Here is a 26999-nt window from a genome sequence, read left to right as displayed (position 1 = left end):
CAAGTACCGAGCAGGACATAAGAACGCTAATGTGGATGAATTGTCCAGGATGCCCAATTCACCAGACGGTGGAGAAGATCCAAAAGAACTCGAAGGAATCGAGTTACCAGCCTTCCACCATCCAGTTGCAGCCCAGCGCTCTCAAGGAGTGACGAATAAGCGCTTTGTCACACGAAAGGTAACATTGAATCCATTACCCCATCATGAGTGGGCAGAGACACAAGACAGTGACCCAGCTGTTCACCTCATAAAGGAGTGGCTGGCTGGCACAAGCTGATGCACACCCTGGTCCAGATGACCCACAGGAAGCACAGCAATTATGGAAGGAGAGAGGCAAGCTGTTTATCTACGAGGGTAAACTGTTTCGGAGGCACATCAACTCACGCACACACGAACTGGTCTAGCAGGTGGTAGTCCCGAAGAGGGATGCGCAATGGTCTTGGAGGCGTACCCCAATGGAGCAGGACACTTTGGTTGGAAGAAGCTGGAGGTCCTACTTCATGAAAGATTCTACTGGGATGGCATGAGGAGTTCCATTGAGAAGTGGTGCCGAGAATGTGGCCCATGCAACCTGCGCAGAAAAGACTGAAACAGCCAGCGAGCCCCATTACAGCCGATCATCACAAAACAGCCGCTTGACCTGGTAGCCTTGGATTACGTGAAGTTAATTCTGAGTAGGAATGGCTACACTTATGCTTTGACCATCGGTGACCATTACTCAAGGTTCTTGGTAGTCGTGCCTGTTAAAGACCAAACAGCGAAGACAGCAGCCAAGGCATATCAGCAACACTTTTGTCGACCACATGGATACCCTGAACAAGTGCTCACCGATCAAAGTCCAGCCTTTGAAGCAAAGTGTTCCAGGAGTTCTGTAACATGTACGGTTGCAAGAAAATCAGAATGACACCGTACCATCCACAGACAAATGGCATGTGTGAGAAGATGAACCAGGTGGTAATTGACTTATTGAAGACCTTACCTCTGGAAGAACGAAACCAGTGGCCAGAGAAGTTGCCAGATCTGGTAGATCTATATAATCATATACCGGTAAACTCTACAAATTGCACTCCGGTCTACTTGATGAGAGCAAGACCTGGCAAGTTACCCATTGATTTAGACATGGGAGTCTTAACACCAGAGACAACATCACCAGATGCAGACCGGGATACAGAGCGGCAGCAACAATACCGCAAAGTGCAAGACTGTGTGGAGAAAAGTTTGTCCCAACCAAGACAGAGGCAGGAAAGAAACTACAATCAAAACGCCCCTGCAGTTCCCTTGACACCAGGTGAACAAGTAGTAAAAAGAAAGAGACGTGTTCACAAACTAGATGACCAGTGGGAGGCAGAGCCATACACCGTAAGATCTTCAGACTTTAATAAACACCAAAGTATGTATCACCAATAAAGATGGAAGAGAAACCTTAGAAGCAGTCTCAAGAGATCATCTAAAGATGTGCCATGATCAATTGAAGGACAAGAAAGAAGTCCAAGACACTCCACAGCCTACAGTAGAGGTGGAAGAAAAGATTCAAACTAAACTTGGAGAATTTCCTCGGACGTGGACACAAGTAAATCAGGCAATAGTAGTACCAGTACTAACCTTTCAACAGCCTACTGCACCAGATGAAGAAGAGACTGCAGTGGAATGTGGAAATCTGTCCCCTGCTAACAGCGAATCTGACAATCTCATGGTGAGTCTAGGAGTAGCGAGAAGGCAGTCTAGAATACCTATCTTACATAAGTCTACTTATAGCGTAGTGATTAATGCACCAACAGTAGACATCAGAGAACAGGTCAGGTCATCAGAAATACCTATACTGCATAGATCCACTCATAGTACTAGAGGTCAGATCCCTGCCCATTACAGAGATTACATAATGTAAATAAAGTTATAAGAATGTACAGTATAGTTGTAACCGTTAAGCATGAGAGCCTACAGAGACTCACTGTATGAACCTTTTTAAAGTATTCATAATAACCCGTTAAAGGACAATTGGGCCATGGGACTATGTGTGGTCAGAACTTTTATTTGTAAATAGTTTCTCCAAATTGGCCTTGAAAATAAGCCGCCGGTGTGGCTGAAAACAGGCCCGTCCACAGAATGCCCTGTAGCCATGCCCAGGGACAACACACAAAGTGGGTTAAGGCGGTTCCCACCAACCAAACTCCAGGTACAAGCACAAAGACAATTTGTGGACAGTAGTGTAAGGACTGGTCGCTGCAATAACTGTGCTATTGTTTCTTTTTTTTCCCTTGCTTAGCATGGTTTGGGAGACCCCACCCCTCTCTTGTGTGACGTGCACATAAGAGCTGTCTCAGACCACAAGCCCATACTAGGGAGCGGCCTGTCTGAATCCTGTTCATATTAGACACTGTTCACATGTACAGGTTTTTAATACATTAGATAGGGACTGCTTCAATAGGGGTTACCTTGACGTGGTGGAGCAGCTTGGTGTACATTTTTTTGCACAAAAAAAGTATCGACTTATTATCCAGCACTTGCTGATTACTGCCATTTTTTATTGCAGAGTATTTTTGCAAATCTGTCATTCTGTGTTTTCTTGTTGTATCTCAGTTAGTGGGTGGTGTGAGCATTGTCTGATCGACGTGTTCTCATTTGTGCATGTCACATGTGTGTTTTTAATCCGTTTTTTTTCCTTGTCTGGTTTTTGATAATTTTTACATTTTTAAGACTTTGTAGATTTTCATTAATTGTTGTTAACAATTCTTGTTATGTTTCCTCAGTCCAGGAACACTGAACTTAACTGGGGGGGAATGTGACACTCCAGAGTCCAGTTGTCACAATGACATTACCTCCCTCTAAGAGGTGAAGTCATGCTTGGAGGCAGAAAGGGACCCCCATGCCAGGTAACATAGATTAAATCACAATTCCTGCTGCAGATCAGAAAAGGGAGCTGCCTTATAAATTCTGGTCAGCAGAGGGGGTTGGTGAGTCAGCTAGAAGTGAGCTGAGGGGGTTGTTATGGAAATGAGAGCAGCTGTGAGGAAAATGACAAGACAGTTAAAACGTGAGGTAAAAAGATCTTTCTGGAAGATCCTATTAGTTCAAGACAGAGCGCTTGTTGTGAACTCATTTTCTGGTCTGCCTCTGGTTTCTGGTGAGGGAACTGTTTGTGCTGACAGAGGAGTTGTGAGTTCTCTTTCCGAACTCCCTCTGGTGGTGGCAGGAGGTAATGAAGCTGATCTAATTAACAGAGACTTGCCACCTGATAATGAGGATGAGGAGTGGAAATCTGGAGTCTCAGACTGGATTTAAGACAGCCGACTCCCTATTCCCATGCTGGTGATTTTTTCATGCCTCTTGAGGTCTTAATTTCCAGCTCAGTTCCTGCCATCTCAAGCTATGTTGTCTCTGCTATTGTTCACATTTGATTTGGTTTGGTCTATTCAGTTTTTTGTGTGGTCAGCCAGCCCCGGCTGGGGCTGTGCTGAATTTCCACTCTTATGTCACTGTATGTGCCAGTTTGCTTTTTGTCCCTTATTAGATTGGCCTCTGTCCTCAGAATATGCCAGAGTGCTGATATAGTGGGTGAAGTCTAGTGACTTCAGGGTTTTTTTTGCTATCAGAAGTTTTGGACATTTTTGCAGGGTTTTTTGGCGTGATTGCAGACAGTATCTTTCCTTTCCTGTCCTTTCTAGTTAGTGTGGGCCCCATTGTTTGCTCAGCCTATTTTCCTACCTGTGTTTGTGCTTTCATCTTGTTTCACCATCAATACATGTATGGGGGCTGTCTATTCCTTTGGGGTCTGCTCTGAGGCAGTTTAGATTTCCCCTTTTCTTGCTTTAGGCTTATTTAGTCCTCCGGCTGTGGCGTGGCATCTAGAATCATCGTTTGTATGCTCCATGGCTGCTGTTAGTTGTGTGGTTAGGATCAGGGGTCTGCAATCCGCGTAGTTACCAACCTCTCTGGTTTTCTGAGACTTAGCTTGGTTTTGTTTTCCTCCTCGGTGACCCAATCATAACAGACCTAATCTGTAAGGAGCTGGTGAGGGGCAGCTGATCTATGAAGAGGGAAAGGACACGAGCAGAGATGGAGAGGCACTGGGGAAGCTAAAAAACTGCATATAGCAGACCCCAGAGCGAAGTGCTAATAGAAAGAAAAGGGGCGCCAGAGTCCTTGGTGGTCAAGAGCTGTATGTCCTGATCGCCGAATCTGAAAGTACAGGGGATTGCAAATTCCTGTGTGACATTGCACAACTGAGGGCACGGCAGCAGATAAGGAGCCCGGGGCTGACGGTGAAAAGGACGGTACCCGTGGAATAGGCGCATGCTGACAGCCGTACAGGTTAGTGAAATCATCACGCAATTGAGGGTCACAGCATAGTTATAAACAGCGGAGACCCACACACAAAGCGCAGAAAGAAGGTCCAAAATCCCCACCTGGCAAGGTGGATCCCTTGAATGCCTCCAGGCAAGCCGGACTCATTCCATCACCGGTATGTGGTACTCCAGATTGCAACCAATTACCAGTAAATGGTAAAGAAACTGCACCTCTGTGTCCTCCTCTCATTTCTCTGCACCCCAACGTTCACAGCCATTTTGACTATTAATCTAACATCTTTGCCCTGGGACTATTGCTCTACCTGTGGAGAGCTATTTTCACCACAGCTGCGCTACATCAACAGTCTCAGGGGAACAACACCGCAGCGCTGGTCACCTCTGACCAGAATACCACAGGTGGCGTCACGTATTTAATCATCTATAAACTTTATCATCATTTCTACCACATCTAACAACATCACCAACAACTTTTCCCCTTCCCCTTTCATCATTTTATTTAATGGATGCCCCAGGGCCACAGACCGTGTCGCCGCCACCGTTGAAGTCGACGGGCCTGGTATTGAGTACCCCACGATCCTGCACCGCACGTGCGCTCTCTCACGTTGCCGCGTGCGCCCGGGCGCTCCATCTCTGTGTCAGCAGTAGGGTCTTTCTGGACCTCCTGCCATAGTGTTTCATTTCATTCAAATGTGGACAGATAGATTGCACTGATACTGATACATCTTGAGCCTGCAGGCCCGCTTGAATTGAATTTTTTTGGAACTTGATTGGAGCTGCTTATCAACCATCTGGACTATTCTGTGTTGCAACCTTTCATCAATTTTTCACTGTCGTCCACATCCAGGAATTTTAGCTACAGTGCCATGGGTTGTACACTTCTTGATTATGTTGCGCAACATGGACAAAGGAAGATCAAGATCTTTGGAGATGCATTTGTAACCTTAAGATTATTGATATTTTTTCAACAATTTTGGTTCTCAAATCTTTAAACAGTTCTCTTCCTGTCTTTTTGTTCTCCATGCTTAGTGTGACACACACAGAGACACAATTGAAAGATTGAGTCAACATTTCCCCTTTTTATCTGGTTTCAGGTGTGATATTCATATAGCCCCACCTGTTACTTGCCGCAGTTGAGTTTGAACGAGCATCATATGCTTGAAACAAAGTTGTTTACCCATAATTTTGGAAAGGTGCCAACAATTTTGTCTGGTTCTTTTTTGGGTTTTTTGTGTGAAATTATTTGCAGTTTTCATTTTTTTCCTCAGTTTTTTTTGTGTTGTTCTAATACACACAAAAGGAAATAAACATATGCATAATAAAACATGTGATGTGCAATTGCAATAATATTCTGGAAGAAATACTTCATTTTCAAGAACAATTTCAAGGGTGCCAACAGTTTTGGCCATGACTGTACATAGCTGGTTATCCTTGAAATCAAAAAGCCCTACTGTCAGCTCTATAGGCCCAGTTTCAACACTATAATGATGTGAGCTACCATAAAGCGACAGATCAATGATGTCTGGTCACATAAAACCATATTGAATATCTCATTATCTGATATGTACGATAAAGGACGATAAAATGGTAAATATTTGTGCAAAATGTTTCATAATCTGATCTTGAATTGCATTTAGTTGGAAGTTACCTGCATAGCCTTCAAAACAATTGCAGGTCACCGCCATAGTCTTATTGTTTTGTTTACAAGAATCTGCAAAATATTTCTTGCTTGTAGGAGAACCCGGACACATGCATGGGCGACATGGTTGTCCCAATAGTGGATTACCATAATAATTATCAATACACCTGAGATATAAAGTATAGAAATTGTTATGGCATGCAGTATAAATACATAATTATATCATCAATAATAATCCTAAACTATACATTATATGCAGAATTATTAGCATTTTGTATTTTATTGAGTATTTTGACAGTCAGTATTTTTAAGCAGCTTTTCCAACTCCAAGCTACATAAACTTGAATGTCTCGTGGATGAACCAGATGAGGTAATGTGTATTTACACTAACGAGCAAAAGAGTAGCAATGTTTAGAACTTTTGACTTCTATTTTCCATATTTCACCATCCATTACTGCTTCGAGATGGGAGACTACCATAATTATATGGACAACCATGTTATCTATTTCATACAAAAATCTGACTGGAACATATTTAGCATATGATTAGTTATGCAGATTCTTGTCATGTCACTGCATTGTTACTGTTTTGCTCCAGGTTGTGAAAAAATCTTTTTTTCTTTCTGTATAATACAAATTACAACCTGTTCTCACATTCCCTAATAGCTCAATGTGTTATTAGCTTGATTCCCAAGCGAAATGTCACTGGTTTGAATTGAGGAGCAGCCAGGAAGAATATTTTCCAAGAACAAAGAAAAAGCATTATCCAGCTCATCAATAGCCATCTCTTGGCCAAGATAATTGCCAAACTGCTTGAAGCAACACTGGATGTTAAGATATGGAGCCTAAAGCCCCCGTTACACACTGCGATATCGCTAGCAATATTGCTGTAAAGTCACCGATTTTGTGACGTTGCAGCGATATTGCTAGCGATATCGCTGCATGTGATACTTACCTCCGACCGGCTCCCCCGCTGGTTATCGCTGATCGCGCAAGAAGCTCCTGGACCATTCCTCGTCGGTCACTTCCTGCGGCGCTTCCTGTGGCGCCGACGTGTGGAGGCGGGCGGGAGGACGCAGGATCGCCGCGTCTGACAGGTAAGTAGCGATCCCCGTCCCCTGCGATGTCGCTGGTGAGATCTGCCTGTGTGGCAGCTCACTAGCGACCACTTAGCGATGCACCAGCAATCCTAACCGCGTCATATCGCTGGTCGGGATCGCTGGTGCATCGCTAGGTGTAACGGTACCTTAAAAGTCAAAAGTTCAAAACAATGTTACCCATTTGCTTGTCAGTGTATTTAATGAGATAGGGTGCCATATAAGGATATCAACACCCTTTATCAAGGTGTGCAGAGTTGTTATGCAACTTGTCTTCCTTAGGTTTAATGGGCCAAAAATGAGATTTAATAGACTCAAAAATTGTTGCAAGTCTTGAAATTGCTAAGATTTAGAGGTGTGATCACAGACCCATCAAAAGTTTTGTTGTAAATAGTCAGCAGCTTCACAAAAAATATGTTGAGAAAAAAGACAAACATTAATTGCCAAAGATTTAATGAGAATTAAATGTGAAGCGACCAGGGAGTCATTATCCTCTAGTGCTGTCATATTCCAGAACTGCAACCTCCCTGGAGTGCAAGAAGTACAATGCATTCAGTGCTCACAGACATGGCCAAGATTAGGAAGATTAAAACCTGACCACCACTGAACAACACAAGTGTGCTGTAATGTCAAGACTAGGGCAATAAATGTCTGAAGATGGATTTTTCAAGTGTTTTTATGCACTAATGAGATGAAAGTGACTCTTGATGGACCAGACATATAGGCCCGTGGCTGGATCAGTAACAGAAACAGATGATTAGTTTGACTCAGACAGCAGCAGGGTGAAAAAGGGGTACTGCTATGAGTTTCATCCCCTTTGCCCTGAAGCCTGTTTTCACCTTCCTGACCAGGCCAATTTTTACAATTCTGACCACTGTCACTTATGAGGTCATAACGCTAGAACGTTTCAATGGATCCCACTGTTTCGGAGACTGTTTTCTCGTAACATATTGTACTTCATGATAGTGGCGAAATTTTACAACTTTTAATTTTTATGCCCTTAAATAAGAGTCATATCGCACAAAATAGTTCATAAATAACATTTCTCACATTTCTACTTTAAATAAGCACAATTTTTTAAACATATTTTTTTTTTGTTAGGAAGTTATATGGATTAAAAGTTCACCAGTGATTTCTAATTTTTACAACAAAATTTGCAAAACCATATTTTTTAGGGACCGCCTCACATTTGGACTGACTTTGAGGGGCCTATATGACAGAAAATACCTAAAAGTGACAGCATTCTAAAAACTGCACCCCTCAAGGTGCTCAAAACCACATTCAATAAGTTTGTTAGCCCTTCAGGTGCTTTACAGGAATTTTTGGAATGTGGAAGGAAAAAATAAACATTTACTTTTCTTTCACAAAAATTTTCCTTTAGACCTAATTGTTTTTTACTTTCCCAAGGGTAAAGGTATAAAATGCACCATAAAATTTGTTGTGCAATTTCTCCTGAGCATGCTGATACCCCACATGTGTGGGAAATCTACTGTTTGGGCACACGGCAGGTCTCAGAAGGCAAGGAGCGCCATTTGACTTTTTGAATGTAAAATGTACTGGAATAATTAGTGGATGCCATGACCCATTTGGAGAGCCCCTGATGTGCCTAAACAGTGGAAACCCCCCACAGTTGACAGCACTTTAGAGACTAGACCCATTTGAAAACTTTTCTAGATGTGTATTGAACACCTTGAACTCCAGGTGCTTCACAGAAGTTTATAACGTTAAGTCATGAAAATTAAGAAAAAAAAAAACACATTTTCCCAGATAAATCTTTTTTAGCTCCAAATTTTGCATTTTCATAATGGTAACAGGAGAAATTGCTCCATAAAATTCGTTGTGAAATTTCTCCTGAGTGCGCAGATACCCAATATATGGAGGAAAACAACTGTTTGGGCACACGGCAGGGCTTGGAAGGAAAGGAGCGACATTTGACTTTTTGAATGTAAAATGTGCTGGAATAATTAGCAGATGCCATGTCACGTTTGGAGAGCCCCTGATGTGCCTTAACTATGAACCCCCCCCCACAAATGACACCATTTTGAAAACTAGACCTCTTTGGGAACTTATCTAGAGGTTCATTGAACACCTTTAACCTCCAGGTGCTTCACAGAATTTTCTAACGTTAAACCGTATAAAAATAAAAAAAATCATATATTTCTCGCAAAAATCTTTTTTTAGCTACAAATTTTGTATTTTTACAAGGGTAACGGGAGGAAATGGACCCTAAAATTTGTTGTGCAATTTCTCTTGAGTTCACCGATAGCCCATATATCATATCAAAAACTACTTTTGAGGCACAGTGCAAAGCTCAGAAGGGAAGAAACACCATATTAAAGTGCAAATTTTGCTGCACTTGTTTGAGGGTGCCATGTTACATTGGCAGAGCCCCTGAGGTGCCAACACAGCAAAAAAAACCCATATCTGACACCATTTTATAAGCTAAACCCCTCAATAAATTAATCTAGGGGTGCAGTGATTATATTACCACAGGTGTGTTACAGACTTTTGTATCATTGAGCTGTGAAGATAAAATAATTTACATTTTTACCACCAAGATTGTGTGTTAGCCCCGAGTTTTACATTTTCATACTTGGAAATGGGTAAAAATGGCACCAAAATTAGTCCCACAATTTCTACTGAACGTGGCAATACCCCATACGTGGCTGTGTAGTGTACTACTTAGCCATACAGAGAGATTCGGGAGGGATGGAATGCTATTTGACTCCTGGAACTCAGATTTTCCTAGAATAGTTTGCGGATTCCATATAAAGAGCCCCTAAGTGCTAGAAAAGCAGAATCCCCCCTCAGGTGACCACATTTTAGAAATGATAACCCATTGGGAATTTATCTACAGATGTAGTAATGATTTTGACTCCATGGGTGTTTTCCAGAAACAAGCAGCAGTGGATGTTGCTGAGTAAAAATTGCAAACTGTCATTGTAGTGACCAGTACATTATGCCCAGCTCATGCTTCTGGAGACATGCACCAGTAAATTAGATGGGCGTTCATCACTACAGAAATGCCAAACATGTGGGCACTTAATGTGGCTTAGGTACACTGGGGCTCAGAAGAGAGGGGGGCATTTGGATTTGGGAGCAGATAATTTGCTTAATTTTTTGGGGGGAGCAAGCAGCCATTTCACTTTTCCAGAGCCTTTGTGCTACTAGTAATGTGGAAGCCCCTATATTTCCATTAACAGATGATGGACCTAAGTGGGGACTTGCTTTTTTTGTGGATTGAGTTGAAGCTTTTATTGGGAACATTTTATATAGCATTTATGATCACATTTATCCAGCGCTCTATGCTGAGCACTTACATCGAGGTTTCAATCTAAATCTCTGAGTGACGTGTCAAATGAAACCCCGAGGGATGCATTCACTATAATGAGGCAGCAGAGTTACTCTGGACTCTGTCTAGCCTCTGTTCAGAAGTGTCCTTTTCAGAAGTGCACAAAACTGTGGCTGACGACACTTTTATGAAATCCGAAAAAGACAGACACCACCGGATTACAGGTGCTATGGCACCCACTGTGCCTCCATCTGCCTCATCTTCCGCTGGGGGTTCTGTCTGAATCACATATTATAAAACAGCAAAAAGAGCAAAAAGGTTTACCCGTACAGGCCTCCAGACAAATACACTAACAAGTGTTTTGTTGTGCATCAACATACCAGGCAACTGCCCCCTCCATATATTGGTAGGCTGCGAGCGGTTGTTTTATCTGTATTCTTGCACCTGTGTTGTCATCTTAATTATATGGGTCCACTGCACCCTGATAGTGCATTTGTCTGGAGGCCTGTTATGAATGAGTCACCGAAGGAGGAAAAAACAAAAATACAAGTTAAGTCCAGAAAACCGGAGAGGTTGGTAGCTATCGGATTGCAGACCCCTAATCCTATTCACACAACTAACAGTAACCGTGGGGGGGTTCCTACGGTGCCCTAGACCCCTCGTTCACAGCCGGAGAACTAAATAAGCCTAAAGAAAGAAAGAAATCTAAACTGCCCCAGAGCAGACCCCAAAGCAATAGACAGCCCCCAACATGTATTGTCGGTGAAAAGCAGATGAAAACACAAACACAGACAGAAAGACAGGTTGAGCAAACGATGGGGCCCAACTAACTAAACAGGAAAGGACAGAAAAGATGCTGGCTGCAATCCGCAAAAATTCTGCCAAAATAATGTCCAACACGTCTGATAGAAAAAAGGCCCTGAAGTCACTAGACTTCAAAATCACAATATCAGCACTCAGGTATATTCTGAAGACTGAGCAAAAGATCAACTTGACTAGAGACAAAAATGGAGCTCAGCCTGTTCCAACAAGGGCAGGCAGAACACAAACACTAAGTAAACAGACACAATCTCATGGAAAAATAAGAGAGCAAAAACTTAGCTTTCAGAAGACAGGTACTGAACTGGTTTGCAAGAGCTCAGAGCAGAAAGGATCACCAGCACCCTGTAGGGCGTCGGCTGCCTTATATCCACTCAGTGATTCCGGGTGTCCAATCAGGCTCCACCTGTTCAGATGACAGGTTCTTCCCAACCCAATCAATTTCACTACCTCTCCTCACCAGCAGAGGGAGTTCATCAGACATCAACGGTGAAGGGGAAAATGAACTCACAACAGAGGCCTGTACGGGTAAACCTTTTTGCTGTTTTATATTATTGGTGGACTTTCAAGTCCTCTTTCTGTGCTGTATCAGTTCTGAATCACATATTACACAGAACCCTGGTGTAAGCGCTCAGCGCAGAGCGCAGGATAAATGTGGGCCAAGCCTTACTGCGATCTTTGGGAGGCAGAATGAAAAAAATCAGCAGCATGTGAAGAATTGGCTTTATTTATTTTTTTATGCCGTTCCTCATGCGGTATAAATGATTAGGCAACTTTATTTTTCAGGTGGTTGTGATTAGAGAGATACCAGATTTATATCAGGTTTTTATGTTTGGCTGCTGTCACACACTAAAAGACGCTTTTAATTGCAAAAAATAGCTTTTGCATCACCATATTTTGAGAGATATAATTTTTCAATATTTCGGCCAACAGAATCATGTTATGGCTTGCTTTTTGTGGGACGTGTTAACGTTTTTATTGGTACCATTTCAGGCACGTGACATTTTTTGATCGCTTTCTATTCTGATTTTTGGGAGACAGAATGTACAAAAACCAGCAATTCAGGAATTGCTTTTTTGTTTTGTTTTTTATACCATTCTGCGTGTGGTAAAATTGGTATGGCAGCTTTATTATTCTGGTCAGTATGATTACAGCGATATCCAATTTATATCTTTTTTGTTTTGGTGCTTTTGTACAATAAAAACTATATAATAGAAAAAATAATTATTTTTGCATCGCTTTATTCTGAGAGCTATAATTTTTTTATTTTTCTGCTGATAAGCCATCATACTGCTCTGTTTTTTTGCGGGACAAGATGACGTTTTCAGTAGTACAATTTTTAGTTACATTTGTCTTTTTGATCGCGTTTTATTGAACTTTGGGGCAGTTTTATAGAGCAGGTAGTTAAGGATGCTTCATAGAAAAAGGAAAGACAAGCTCAAGGAGTAAAATCCAGAATTTTCTTTATTTATTTCATTAAAATACAAGCATGGCTGCTATAGTCATCATTGTGGCTTTTACCCTGACATGGGATAGCCACACAGAGAGTGCCCAGGAGGTTCTGTATGCGTTTCGAGCGGTATACGCTCTAAGGCCGGAGTCACACTGGCGAGGAATACGGGTGCGTGAGAGGCGCAAAAAGCACGCATTAGACACGGACCAATGATTCTCTATGGGGTCACTCGCACCAGGCGTATATTTCTCCTCCGTATCCTCCGCTCCGTGCCACTCGCAGCATGCTGCGATTGTCAGCGTACTACGCCTGTAGCACGCCAATGCAAGTCTATGGGTGCGCAAAAAATACGGATTACGCACTGAACACACGTGTGACCTGCGAGCAATACGCAGGTCTTTTGGCTGGTGAACAGGAAATGGGCCAATCCATCATCAGGAAGCGTAGACATGCAAATGAGCTCAAAAAGCGCTCCAGACATCCAGGAAGTCAGCCTCCACGGAGTACAGCAGCAGCATGGCGTCCACATATATTAATGTAGAGATGCTAATTGTGCTGGTGCAGGAGCGTCCAGAAATATGGGACCCACGCGACGCAAACTATGCGAACCACACAAGAAAGGAGGCGTCATGGAGGCGCATCTGTCGCCAGATGTACCATGACTTTGGTGACAGACCACGTGATGAGCAGCAGAAAATTCGTAAGTGCAACCATAAAAATATAATTAACGTTAGCGCGCGCTATAAAATGACTCTACAATCAGCCCCCCCCTTCCTGTGCATGTACTTTTATTAGCCTCATGAGGCCGTTCCATTAGGATGTGACACGTGGCTTCACACAGCCATAATTAGGGGTTAGGCCACAAGCTCCTCATCCTCCTAGCCACTTAAATTAGTTTCAGGGGAGCTAATGAGACCCTGGGTATCGGCCCAATTACATATGCCACCATGGGTAGAACGCACACCCCCATAAGGCCCCATGCCTAGACTACTGTTTGAAAATGTGACCTCTCAAATATGTGATTTTGACAATCTTTCCTGTCACATTGCAGTGGAAGATGTGATGAAACGGTGGAGAAGCATCCGGGACCAGTACCGCCGGGAACGCCAGCAGCGGTCCAGGAGTGGGGATGCTGGCCATGTCAAGCGCAAATACATCTACTATGACCGGCTGAACTTCCTCGCCCCAATTCTGGCTCTGAGACCGTAAGTACATACCTCACACCACATGACACAAAGACATTACACAAATACTTTACAGGGACAAAAATATTGATGTATTTTTGCCTCTGTTCTATTTCATAACAGAACTCAATCCAACCTTACGGATCGAGGAACGGCCTCAGAGGCAGAGCCCATTATTGATCCTGTAGGGGATGAGGTGGCTGGCCCATCTTCTCCCCCTACAAGAAGGATGGCTGAAGAGGAGGCATCACCAGAACACACAATGGCTGCCCGACACAACACACCACCAGGACGGTCTGCAGCTGCAACCTCACCCATCCTGGAAGAGATGGGCAACTTGAGCAGCAGCCCAACTGCCCAGATCAGGCCCTCCCCACAGGCTGCTCTTGCATCACGGCGAATAAGAAGAAGGCGCCAGGTCGCCATTCAAGAGAGCAGGACCAATGTGGATACAGGGGTGCTGAATTACTTGTCCAGAGTCACTACAGATGATGGTGAGGAGGCCTATGCACGTAGCCTCACCCTTTATCTCCGTGCCCTTACCCGTGAGGTCAGGCTCCGTATTAGGGGGTGTATTCAGATCCTGCTTGATGCAAGCACCCCACCCAATACCCCATATGAGGTGTTTGAATTTCTGGAGAGGTGGCAGCTCTCACCAAAGAAATTTAATGCGCATGAGACCATCCACACAGATGCTTGCTCAAGCAGGGTCTGAACAGCCCCTAATACGTGGGCCAACACCTCAACCCCTTCCTCCCCCTACCCATCCTTCTATTCCGCAGCCCCAAATGTCTTCATCAAGCCAACCCCACCAATATGGCCACTTGTACCCACCCAGTGTTGGAGGCTGGTCCCAACCTGGTTGGGGACGATCTGGCTATCTTGGTGGGTATGAGCCACGGGCCTACCAGAGCCAACAAGAAGCCCCTCACCATCATCATTATTACTCTGGGCAGTATCACCAACAGGCCCAGGAGGCTGGACAACAACAGCATCATGGGCAACAGTATGGCCCCACACAGGGCGATGTTGGCCACAATGTCCAGCAGCACCCACAGGCTGTTCCTCCCCGTTCCCCTTCCCCTACATATGAGGATTTATGACTCAAAAATTTGGAGATGTCCAGTTACATGTAACTGGTGCTTCTAATCTAGACAAAAAAACAGGTGTTCTCCTTCACCAACATTTAGAACATAATTTAACACTCACATTTTTAAACAATGTTTTCCAAACATATGAAACAATCCATCATAACAGGCAACGCTACCTCACGCTTTTCACACAGATATTACATGTGTGTATAAAAGAGAATATTTAAATGCGCTATACTGTTACCTGAAAAGATGAAAATACACTAATCACTTGCTAATGCATAGGAAAGGCGTGCTTGCCTTTAGTTAAGTAGTCAACTTTGTTATTAGCATTCTCTAGTAAACCAATTTGAGGCGACCAGCATTCACAATATCACGCTCTCTCAATGTCTTAACAAGTGAGTTTTGTATTTTCATCCTTTCCAGTATAGCATGCTTAAATATTGTCTGTTCTACAGACAGGTAATATCTGTGTGAAAGATGTGAGGTAGCCTTGCCTGTCATGGTGGAATCTTTCTATGATTGGAAAACATTATGAGGAAATGTGAGTGTTATCTTATTCACTTTATTTAGGTGATGGAGCTCACCCTTTGTTGCCTAATCAAGGTTAATGTAGGCATGCAGCAATGTTGTTATTGCATAATGTTTGGTGCATTTTTTTTCGGTAATGTTAATGTTACACCAAGTTAAAGAAGGCCCAAAGGGTCATTTTGGCCATTGCCAAATTTGTGTTCTGGCAAAATTATGTTTGCCTTTAAGCAAAACAAAAAAAAAAAAGGCAAAACTAAAAATTTGTCTACTCTAGTTAACGTCTCTGTGTGATTTCTCACTATCCATCACAACATACTTACAGACACCAACCAATGCAAAGAAACACTCATAGAATCATAAAAAGGCTTGAGTAATATATATTTAGACACACTTTGAAAAAAACAAATTATAACATAGACACAGCATTCTCTTGCCAAGACGTTGCCCCCTCAGGTGAGATAAAGTAATTCGTGAATATATCACGCACTTTGAGGCCAGAGAGCGGTCTACGTTGAGGGATGATAGGTGGTCTCACCCTGCGCACATTGTCCGGCCTACGCACAACACCATCAGAGGAGGAACAATCATGGATCCTGGTGAAGTTATGCAGAACAACACAGGCTTTCACAACTTCATTCACATTTTGCTCACTCAACTGAATGGCAGACTGGAGTACCCGCCATTTGGCACAAAGAATCCCAAAGGAACACTCCACCAGTCGCCTAGCACGTGATAGGCGCAAGTTAAAAATTCTGCGCCTGTGGTCAAGGTTGCGCCGGGGATATGGCCTCATGACATTACGTGATAACTGAAAGGCCTCATCTGCCACAAGGACATAAGGGACTGATTGTTCGGGGGAGCCTGGTAGCTGGCGTGGTGGTGGTAGATCCAACTGGTTGGTGCGTAGCCGCCGACCCATTATGGAAGTATTGAAGACTCTAGAGTCTCCCGTCCTTCCATAGGCCCCAATGTCAACAATTATAAACTTGTATTGAGGGTCTACCAGAGCCAACAATACAACAGAAAAGTATTGCTTATAATTGAAGAATTGGGAGCCTGAGTTCGGCGGCTTACGCACCCTGATATGTTTGCCATCCAGGGCCCCAATACAATTTGGAAACTGGCAGTCCTCCTCAAAGTCCCTTGAAATCCTTAACCAGTCTTCCATCCTGGGCTCGGGTAGGACCACCTGATGGAGTCTTGTCCAGATTTCTGCACATGTAGACCTCACTATGCCTGAAATGGTGGACTTTCCAATGAGTAACTCATGGTGGAGGGCGGCATAAGACAGGCCAGTGGACAGGAAGCTGTAGAACAACAGAAATAGTACAGGTTAGAATGGCTAAAGTAAAAAAAAATCAGTTACATGCCGACCAAACTTGGTAGGAAATGAGAGAGAACAACACACACATATTTGGTGTCACAATGACTAAGTGATATGCAGTACATATTACATGTAACATTCTGCTGTGTCAGGTGAAACATATTTTGAGTAAGATGAGGGTATTAAACTTTGTCCAAGAAGGCCAAAAAACATAAATTAACACACACATTATGAACATAGAGAATGTGGTTGTGGAGTACATACCGTATTGTGAGTAGAAGTCGCTCCTCTGCAGATATGGCTTTGCGCACCCTAGTGTCCTGAAAGGTGATCCCAGGGCGCACTGTCTCCAAGAGGCGATCAAATGTGGAAATGCTCATTCAACAGTACTGGTAAAATTTGTCCAGATGCTCCCGCAGAGACGAATAGAGGCGGTGAAAATGCCCTCTTGTGAGTCGTTGCCTCAAAAGTGGATGTACCCACATGCGTCTCCTCCTCCGCGGATCCACTATCACAGGATATGGTTGGCCAAAGCGCCGTGACAAAAGCCAGGTAAAGAGAACCTGCTCGGTTGTATTGAATGTCAGACCCTCTGCCATGCTGCACAAAGAACACCAACACACCTCGTGAAAGCAAGGTGAGAAATGTACAGAATGTAGGCAGCCACCTGTTTCTGAGTGTCTAAATGGGGTGCAGGCTAATGATTTAAATTGTTTGCAGGCCTCAAAACCGTTAAATGTCCATTTTGCAAGGCTGCGAGAAAATCTCGCCATACGGATTGCATACGGATTACATACGGAGACACACATGCGCAAAATACGCGACCTCACCTTGCTTACGGATGACCTACGGACCACTATTTAGTGGTCATTGATCCGTATTAGGCTGGTTTCACATTTGCGTTTTTTTGCGCTGTAAAAAAACGCATACGTGCGCATGCGTTTTTTCCCCTATATTTAACATGGGTGCGCATACCTGCGCGCTGGCATGCGCACGTTTGCGATTTTCATGCGCTGCGTTTTTTTGGGGTGTGCGTTTGTATTTTACAGACGCAGCATGTTGCATTTTTTGGCCCTGCAAAAAAGCGCATGCGCACGTATGCGCACGTTTTGCGCACGTATGCGCACGTTTTGCGCTAAAAATGGCCATTATAGCCTATGGATGCGCATACGTGCGCACTGGCATGCGCATGTATGTTTTTTTTTAGCACTGCGTTTTTTTGGTGGTGTCCACTTGTTGTACTAGTTATAATCTTCTAAAGTCAAAAAAAAAAAGTCTATATAAAGGAGGTGCCTGCCAAAACTCTGCCACTACTACACTGACAGATTGGAGAGCAGACAGTCAACAAGGAACCCATCTTCTATCAGCGAAGAATGTGAGTATATTACATTATATGCCTGTCCTTTTAAATTATGTATGTACTAATGATTATTATTTTTACATGCAGTATGTCTTCAGAATCCGAGTATTCCCCATCGCGGCAGGAATTGGCGCAAGCAGACCGTGAGGTGATTATTTTCGTGCATCTGGTAAGTATATCTGCTGCTTCTCCAAATCTCTTACGTTTTTTTCAACTTTTTTAAGACATCGTCATCATCATCTTCTTCTGCGGACGGGACTAGTGAGGGCGAAGAGCAGGAGCAGCGAAGCCAAGTCCCGGTGGTGATTTGTAATGTTCTTTATTTTTTATCTTCTATTTTTACTCTTTTTTATGTTTCTTTTTTTGTAACTTTTTATTCAATTTAAATTTGATTATTCTAATGAATGTGTTTTGTCTAGGTTCCACAACGGGATGAAGACGTCTACCTGGATAATGAGCAGCTCATCAGCCTGGTCCAGGAGCGTTCGCCGTTGTGGGACAGCCGTGACCGGCTGCACAAGGACATTGTGGTGACCCGGCGGCTATGGAATGAGGTGGCCGCAGCGTTGATGGATGGCTGGGACAGCGCCACAGCATCCTCCAAAAAGGCGTTTAGTGAGTATTTCCCTGCTCTGTATTGTGCCGCAGTGACTGTTGTCCTTGACGGCACTGTTGGGTTTCGTGCTAGGTGTATTCTAGCAGGAAACCCAACAGTGTCATCGGGGTCTACAGTGACTGCTTTGAGTATTGTATTGCTACATTGTGCCGCAGTGACTGTTGTCCTTGACGGCACTGTTGGGTTTCGTGCTAGGTGTATTCTAGCAGGAAACCCAACAGTGTCATCGGGGTCTACAGTGACTGCTTTGAGTATTGTATTGCTACATTGTGCCGCAGTGACTGTTGTCCTTGACGGCACTGTTGGGTTTCGTGCTAGGTGTATTCTAGCAGGAAACCCAACAGTGTCATCGGGGTCTACAGTGACTGCTTTGAGTATTGTATTGCTATATTGTGCCGCAGTGACTGTTGTCCTTGACGGCACTGTTTTTTTTTTTAACAGTGGACAAAGTCCGAACACGTTGGCGTTCGATCAAGGACTGCTTCAACAGTGATGTTCGTGCTGAGGGCCAGGTTCGCAGTGGATCTGCGTCAAGGACCAGAACTAGATACCGTCACTATCACGCGTTGCAGTTCCTAAGACCGGTCCTTGCCACGAGATCGTAAGTATTATAAATTTTGGGTTTTTATTTTTATTAATCTGTGTTTTTCTAATCCACAGCTGATGCTTCTTGTAAAGGCATGGTAGTAATGATTTTCCTTTCTTCCACAGCACCTGGAGCAGCACCCTGCAACCTGGCCCTGGAGCGGTCCTTCCTCGGACGTCCTCTGACCCGTCCCAGCCATCCGACAGCCAGGAAGCACCTTGCAGGTCAGCCACACACACAGCTGGTGACCAGGAAGCTGGGCCATCAGGTGTTCCCCTGTCCCAGGTCTCTGCCACTGGTTATGCGGGCACTACCCGCCAGCGGCAGAGGGCCTTGGACAGGAATGTCTTGCCCGAGTTTATGCATTTGAGCGAGGCCTTTAATTCCAGCCTCAAGTCACTGTCCGACAGAGTTGAAAGCGGTTTTGCACTCATGGAACGTGGTTTAAACCACTTTGAACACCGCTTCAATTCTGTAGAACAGCGCCTTGACCGTCTGGAGGCCGACCTCAACAGACCAGCACACCATTTTTTTAGTAAGATTGAAAAGGGCATGGCGGAACACCTTAGTCCTGAGCAACAGCTGAATGTGCTGCAGGCCTGCAACAATGCTTTCTTGCAGGCTATGCAGCATAATCGGTACGGTCAGCAGTCAGTGGTGTCATTTCCACCTGTGCCACCATTGACTCGCTTCACCTCACTACCGACTTGTGCTGCATACCACTGCACGGACACCTCTATTCAAAGCCAGGACACCCACCGTTACACCACCACAAGTCTGAGTGCAGCTGGTCACTTCACCGACACCACCATGGCAAGCGCTGCTCCTGTCTGGAGCACCACCGCCACTCCCATGCATGCGTGGAGCTCAGCCACCACTAGGCAAACATGGAACAGCCCTGCCGCTACAACAACATGTAGTAGCCCTGCCACCACCACTCTGCAAACCTGGACCATCACTGCCGCCACCAGTCCTCCTGCAAGGACGAGCACTGCCAACGAAGAGCAGCAGCAGCAGCCACCTCAGCAGCAGCAGCCACCTCAGCAGCAGCCACCTCAGCAGCAGCAGCAGCCACCTCAGCAGCAGCAGCAGCCACCTCAGCAGCAGCAGCAGCCACCTCAGCAGCAGCAGCAGCCTCAGCAGCAGCAGCAGCCACCTCAGCAGCAGCAGCAGCCACACCAGCAGACGGGGGACCTACACTCAATATTTGCCCCTAGTTCAAGGCGAAATCTATCAAGGCGGGCATTGGGCCAAAGTCGGTCCAGGCACACAAGCCTATGGCGACATGCCATTACAACTAATGTACCTGAACAGATTTCCTCTCCAAGTGTTCCTAGTTTAATTCCCTTAACTGGACTACCTTCCCCCACAAGTTTTGTTGCCCCTTCCCCTCAAACACCGTCTTCAACTGCAAGTGTTGCATATTCCCTGCACACCCCCAAATTGAAACCATCTGCCCCCAAACGCCGGAAAAAATAATTTTTTGGTTTATTTTTGTGATTAAAAATAAATTTACATTTGTGGTTCACCATTACAAAGTTTCATTAATGTTGTTTGCGCCGCTCACACACACTGATGGGTAAATACATGTTAAAAACCAACCCAAGGCCTAGTATAGTCATATGTGAAATAACACGGACTAGTATAGTCATACCAAGGCCTAGTGTAATAACTCGAGTTTTACCAACTTGGATCTGGTTTCATGAAAAACAAACTGTTGAAACTTGTCTAAAAAATAAGTTTCTTTCTAGTTTCACCAGTTTGTTTTTTGTGAAACAAGATGCTAGTTGTTAAAAATCGAGTTATTACAGTAGGCCTTGGTATGACTATACTAGGCCGTGGTATTTCACATATTACTATACTACTAGCCCCAAGGCCTACTATACTCATATTTGAAATACCACGGCCTAGTGTAGTCATTACAAGGCCTAGTGTAATAACTCTAGTTTTACCAACTAGAATCTGGTTTCATGAAAAACAAACTGTTGAAACTTGTCAAGTTTCACCAGTTTGTTTTTCGTGAAACAAGATCCTAGTTGGCAAAAATCGAGTAGGCCTTGGTATGACTATACTAGGCCGTGGTATTTCACATATGACTATACTAGTAGGCCCAAGGCCTACTATACTCATATTTGAAATACCACGGCCTAGTGTAGTCATTCCAAAGCCTAGTGTAATAACTCTAGTTTTACAAACTTGAATCTGGTTTCATGAAAAACAAACTGTTGAAACTTGTCAAGTTTCACCAGTTTGTTTTTCGTGAAACAAGATCCTAGTTGGCAAAAATCGAGTAGGCCTTGGTATGACTATACTAGGCCGTGGTATTTCACATATGACTATACTAGTAGGCCCAAGGCCTACTATACTCATATTTGAAATACCACGGCCTAGTGTAGTCATTACAAGGCCTAGTGTAATAACTCTAGTTTTACCAACTAGAATCTGGTTTCATGAAAAACAAACTGTTGAAACTTGTCAAGTTTCACCAGTTTGTTTTTTGTGAAACAAGATGCTAGTTGTTAAAAATCGAGTTATTACAGTAGGCCTTGGTATGACTATACTAGGCCGTGGTATTTCACATATTACTATACTACTAGCCCCAAGGCCTACTATACTCATATTTTAAATACCACGGCCTAGTGTAGTCATTGCAAGGCCTAGTGTAATAACTCTAGTTTTACCAACTAGAATCTGGTTTCATGAAAAACAAACTGTTGAAACTTGTCAAGTTTCACCAGTTTGTTTTTCGTGAAACAAGATCCTAGTTGGCAAAAATCGAGTAGGCCTTGGTATGACTATACTAGGCCGTGGTATTTCACATATGACTATACTAGTAGGCCCAAGGCCTACTATACTCATATTTGAAATACCACGGCCTAGTATAGTCATTCCAAGGCCTAGTGTAATAACTTGTAAGTTGGAATCATCCACTCAATGCTGACTTGTATTCCCCATGGACTTTCATTGGGGTTGGGTTTTGAGGGTTGTGTTTTGAGAAAATCACATACTTTTTTTTCAACTAGTTGCACAATTTTCTCTTGAAAAAAATTGGTTTCCTGATTCATGGCCTGCAGCTTTGCTCGTTCCAATATATTTCACGCAGACTAGCAATGCTGCATTTTAACTCATATGTGTATTTACCTGCCCAGGTGTGTGAACATCAAAAAATTAAGTTATACATGGGAAGTTTTTTATTTAATTGGAGTTTAAAAAATATAGTGCACTCAGTAATGGTATCAAATAAGGTTTTTTATTACCATAAACAAACAAAAACATTACACCATTTCATCTTGCCAGTGCACCCGTCCTACATCAGAAATAAAGTAGGCCGCAAATTGGTCCCTCATTTGGCCAACTTCAACGGATGACCTGAGAGTGTGCTGAGTGAATTCAGGCAATGGGTTAGGAGCATCATCGTCCAGTTCAAAGGTCGGGTGCTCTTTAGCCATCACAAAGTTATGTAGAACCACACAGGCCTTCACCACCTCATCGACTGTTTCAAGTTTAAGATTAATGGCCGTGCCCAGAATTCGCCATCTGGAGACAAGAATCCCAAAAGCACACTCGACAGTTCTTCTGGCCCTGGTCAGCCTGTAATTAAATATTTTTTTGGTGTGGTCCAAGTCCCGGCTGGAGTAGGGTTTCAGTAAGTTTCCGCACATTTGAAAAGCCTCATCGCCAACCATTACAAAGGGCAGTGGCGGAGCTTCGGTGTGAGGAAGAGGCCGTGGCATAGGGAAATTAAATTGGTTGCCATTAGAGTTGAGCGATACCGTCCGATACTTCAAAGTATCGTATCGGATGGTATCGGCCGATCTTTAAAAAAAGTATCGGTATCGCCGATTCCGATACCGGAAGTCCCATTCAAGTCTATGGGACTTCCGGTATCGGAATAAGAAAAACCCTTTCCTGCCCTTGTACAGCCTCTCTGGGGTCTGTACGGGCCTTTCGGGGGCCTGTGCCGGCCTGCCAGGGGGTCTGTGCAGGCTCCGGTGGTCTGTGCCGGCCTGCCGGGGGGCTGTGCCGGCCTGCCGGTGGTCTGTGCAGGCTCCGGTGGGCTGTGCCGGCCTGCCGGGGGGCTGTGCCGGCCTGCCGGGGGGCTGTGCAGGCTCCGGGGGGCTGTGCCGGCCTGCCGGGGGGCTGTGCCGGCCTGCCGGTGGTCTGTGCAGGCTCCGGGGGGCTGTGCCGGCCTGCCGGGGGGCTGTGCCGGCCTGCCGGTGGTCTGTGCAGGCTTCGGGGGTCTGTGCAGGCATCGTCCGATGGGACTACAAGTCCCATCGGGCGATGCCTGCTACCATGACAGTGATTGACACATTAGCCAATGATGGGACAGTAATAGTCCTATCATCCGGCTAATGTGTTGAATGTAAAAAAAAATAAAAAAAAAAATTACATGCTACATACATACAACATGCATACTACATACATGCTACATTCATACTACATACTACATACATGCTACATACATGCTACATTCATTCTACATAAATACTACATGCAACATACATACTACATATATACTACATACATACTACATGCATGCTACATACATACTGCATGCTACATACATACTACATGCTACATACATACTACATGCTACATACATACCACATATATACTACATACATACTACATACATACTACATGCATGCTACATGCATGCTACATGCTACATACATAACACATATATACTACATGCATGCTACATACATAGTACATGCTACATACATGCTACATACTACATATATACTACATGCATGCTACATACATACTACATGCTACATACTACATATATACTACATGCATGCTACATACATACTACATGCTACATACATACTACATATATACTACATGCATGCTACATACATACTACATGCTACATACATACTACGTATATACTACATGCATGCTACATACATACTACATGCTACATACATACCACATACATACTACATACATGCTACATGCTACATATATACTACATATATACTACATGCATGCTACATACATACTACATGCTACATACATACTACATATATACTACATACATACTACATACATACTACATGCTACATACATACTACATATATACTACATGCTACATACATACCACATACATACTACATACATGCTACATGCTACATATATACTACATATATACTACATGCATGCTACATACATACTACATGCTACATACATACTACATATATACTACATACATACTACATACATACTACATGCATGCTACATACATACTACATACATACTACATGCTACATACATACCACATACATACTACATACATACTACATGCTACATACATTCATACATATATACTACATGCATGCTACATACATACTACATATATACTACATGCATGCTACATACATACTGCATGCTACATGCATGCTACATACATACTACATACATACTACATGCTACATACATACCACATATATACTACATACATACAATACATTCATACAATACATACATAGACATACAGTACATATAACATAGAGTAACATACTTACCAATACTTGTCACATTGTTCCCCAAAGCCATTGTCTTTTCCGGAATAAATATTAACATAACAAACCACAAAAATACTCACCCACGATCCGAAGCAGTCCACGAGTGTGTCCCACGACGATCTTGGGTAGAGAACTGCAGCATCAGCTGATGCTGCCGTTCTCTACGGGCTGCAGGAATCCAATGACGGAAGGTAGGTATCCTTCCGCACTGTATTCCTCCGCCACTTAAAAAAAAAAAGTCCCTAGTCTCACTTTATGCCATTGCTGTGTGGGAATTTCCCACACAGCAATGGCATAAAGTGAGACTAGGGACTTTTTTTTTTTAAGTGGCGGAGGAATACAGTGCGGAAGGATACCTACCTTCCGTCATTGGATTCCTGCAGCCCGTAGAGAACGGCAGCATCATCTGATGCTGCAGTTCTCTACCCAAGATCGTCGTGGGACACACTCGTGGACTGCTTCGGATCGTGGGTGAGTATTTTTGTGGTTTGTTATGTTAATATTTATTCCGGAAAAGACAATGGCTTCGGGGAACAATGTGACAAGTATTGGTAAGTATGTTACTCTATGTTATATGTACTGTATGTCTATGTATGTATTGTATGAATGTATTGTATGTATGTAGTATATATGTGGTATGTATGTAGCATGTAGTATGTATGTAGTATGTATGTAGCATGCATGTAGCATGCAGTATGTATGTAGCATGCATGTAGTATATATGTAGTATGTATGTAGCATGCATGTAGTATATATGTAGTATGTATGTAGCATGTATGTAGTATGTATGTAGTATGTATGTGGTATGTATGTAGCATGTAGTATGTATGTAGCATGCATGTAGTATATATGTAGTATGTATGTAGCATGTAGTATGTATGTAGTATGTATGTAGTATGTATGTGGTATGTATGTAGCATGTAGTATGTATGTAGCATGCATGTAGTATGTATGTAGTATGCATGTAGTATGTAGTATGTATGTAGTATGTATGTATATGTATGTAGTATATATGTAGTATGTATGTAGCATGTGGTATGTATGTAGCATGTAGTATGTATGTAGCATGCATGTAGTATATATGTAGTATGTAGTATGTATGTAGTATGTATGTGGTATGTATGTAGCATGTAGTATGTATGTAGCATGCATGTAGTATGTATGTAGCATGCATGTAGTATGTATGTAGTATGCATGTAGTATGTATGTAGCATGTATGTGGTATGTATGTAGCATGTAGTATGTATGTAGCATGCATGTAGTATATATGTAGTATGTAGTATGTATGTAGTATGTATGTGGTATGTATGTAGCATGTAGTATGTATGTAGCATGCATGTAGTATGTATGTAGCATGTATGTAGCATGCATGTAGTATGTATGTAGCATGCATGTATGTATGTAGCATGCATGTAGCATGCATGTAGTATGTATGTAGCATGCAGCATGTATGTAGCATGTATGTAGTATGTATGTAGTATATATGTAGTATGTATGTAGCATGTAGTATGTATGTAGCATGCATGTAGTATGTATGTAGTATTTTTTTTTTTTAACATTTAACACATTAGCCGGATGATGGGACTACTACTGTCCCATCATTGGCTAATGTGTCAATCACTGTCATGGTAGCAGGCATCGCCAGATGGGACTTGTAGTCCCATCGGACGATGCTTGCACAGACCCCCGGACATCAGCACAGCCCCCCGGCAGGCCGGCACAGCCCCCCGGCAGGCCGGTACAGACCCCCACAGGGTGCACAGACCACCGGCAGGCCGGCACAGCCCCCCGGCAGGCCGGTACAGACCCCCACAGGGTGCACAGACCACCGGCAGGCCGGCACAGCCCCCCGGCAGGCCGGTACAGACCCCGGGCAGTCCACACAGCCCCCCGGGCAGTCCACACAGACCCCCGGCAGGCCGGCACAGCCCCCCGGCAGGCCGGCAGAGACCCCCGGAAGGCCCGAAATGACAGCGCATCATGATGCGCACACACCGCGCATCATGATGACGTCAGGCTGTCAATCAACTGAACTTCCGATTCCGATGCCGAATTCCGATATTGAAAAAATATCGGAAGTCGGTATCGGAATTCCGATACAGCAAGTATCGGCCGATACCCGATACTTGCGGTATCGGAATGCTCAACACTAGTTGCCATACAACCTCCGGCC

At 43.7% G+C, this 26999-nt stretch overlaps 3 protein-coding genes across 3 annotated transcripts in view; 2 read left to right on the top strand and 1 right to left on the bottom strand.

Annotated features, from left to right (window-relative positions):
• The window catches only part of LAMB4 (laminin subunit beta 4), a 339109-nt gene that overhangs the window by 186766 nt on the left and 125344 nt on the right, over window positions 1-26999 (bottom strand). The window contains exon 24 of the mRNA XM_073573188.1: window positions 5950-6107. Within this exon, the coding sequence (XP_073429289.1) occupies window positions 5950-6107 (158 nt within the window). The remainder of the gene's footprint in view (window positions 1-5949; window positions 6108-26999) is intronic.
• On the top strand, window positions 13419-14351 carry LOC141087810 (uncharacterized). The gene is made up of 3 exons (XM_073573654.1): window positions 13419-13805; window positions 13908-14278; window positions 14335-14351. Exons 1-3 carry the CDS (start codon window positions 13579-13581, stop codon window positions 14349-14351), a joined length of 615 nt encoding a protein of 204 aa, XP_073429755.1. The 5' UTR covers window positions 13419-13578.
• LOC141087753 (uncharacterized) lies at window positions 18441-20810 on the top strand. The gene is made up of 2 exons (XM_073573545.1): window positions 18441-18705; window positions 19148-20810. Exon 2 carries the CDS (start codon window positions 19653-19655, stop codon window positions 20769-20771), a length of 1119 nt encoding a protein of 372 aa, XP_073429646.1. The 5' UTR covers window positions 18441-18705; window positions 19148-19652; the 3' UTR covers window positions 20772-20810.

The sequence above is a fragment of the Dendrobates tinctorius genome, unplaced genomic scaffold (assembly GCF_039654945.1).
Source record: "Dendrobates tinctorius isolate UK_male_01 unplaced genomic scaffold, ASM3965494v1 ptg000035l, whole genome shotgun sequence".
NCBI lineage: Eukaryota > Metazoa > Chordata > Amphibia > Anura > Dendrobatidae > Dendrobates > Dendrobates tinctorius.
Note: the sequence above shows the minus strand (reverse complement) of the source record. Positions and strands in the feature narration are given on the sequence as shown.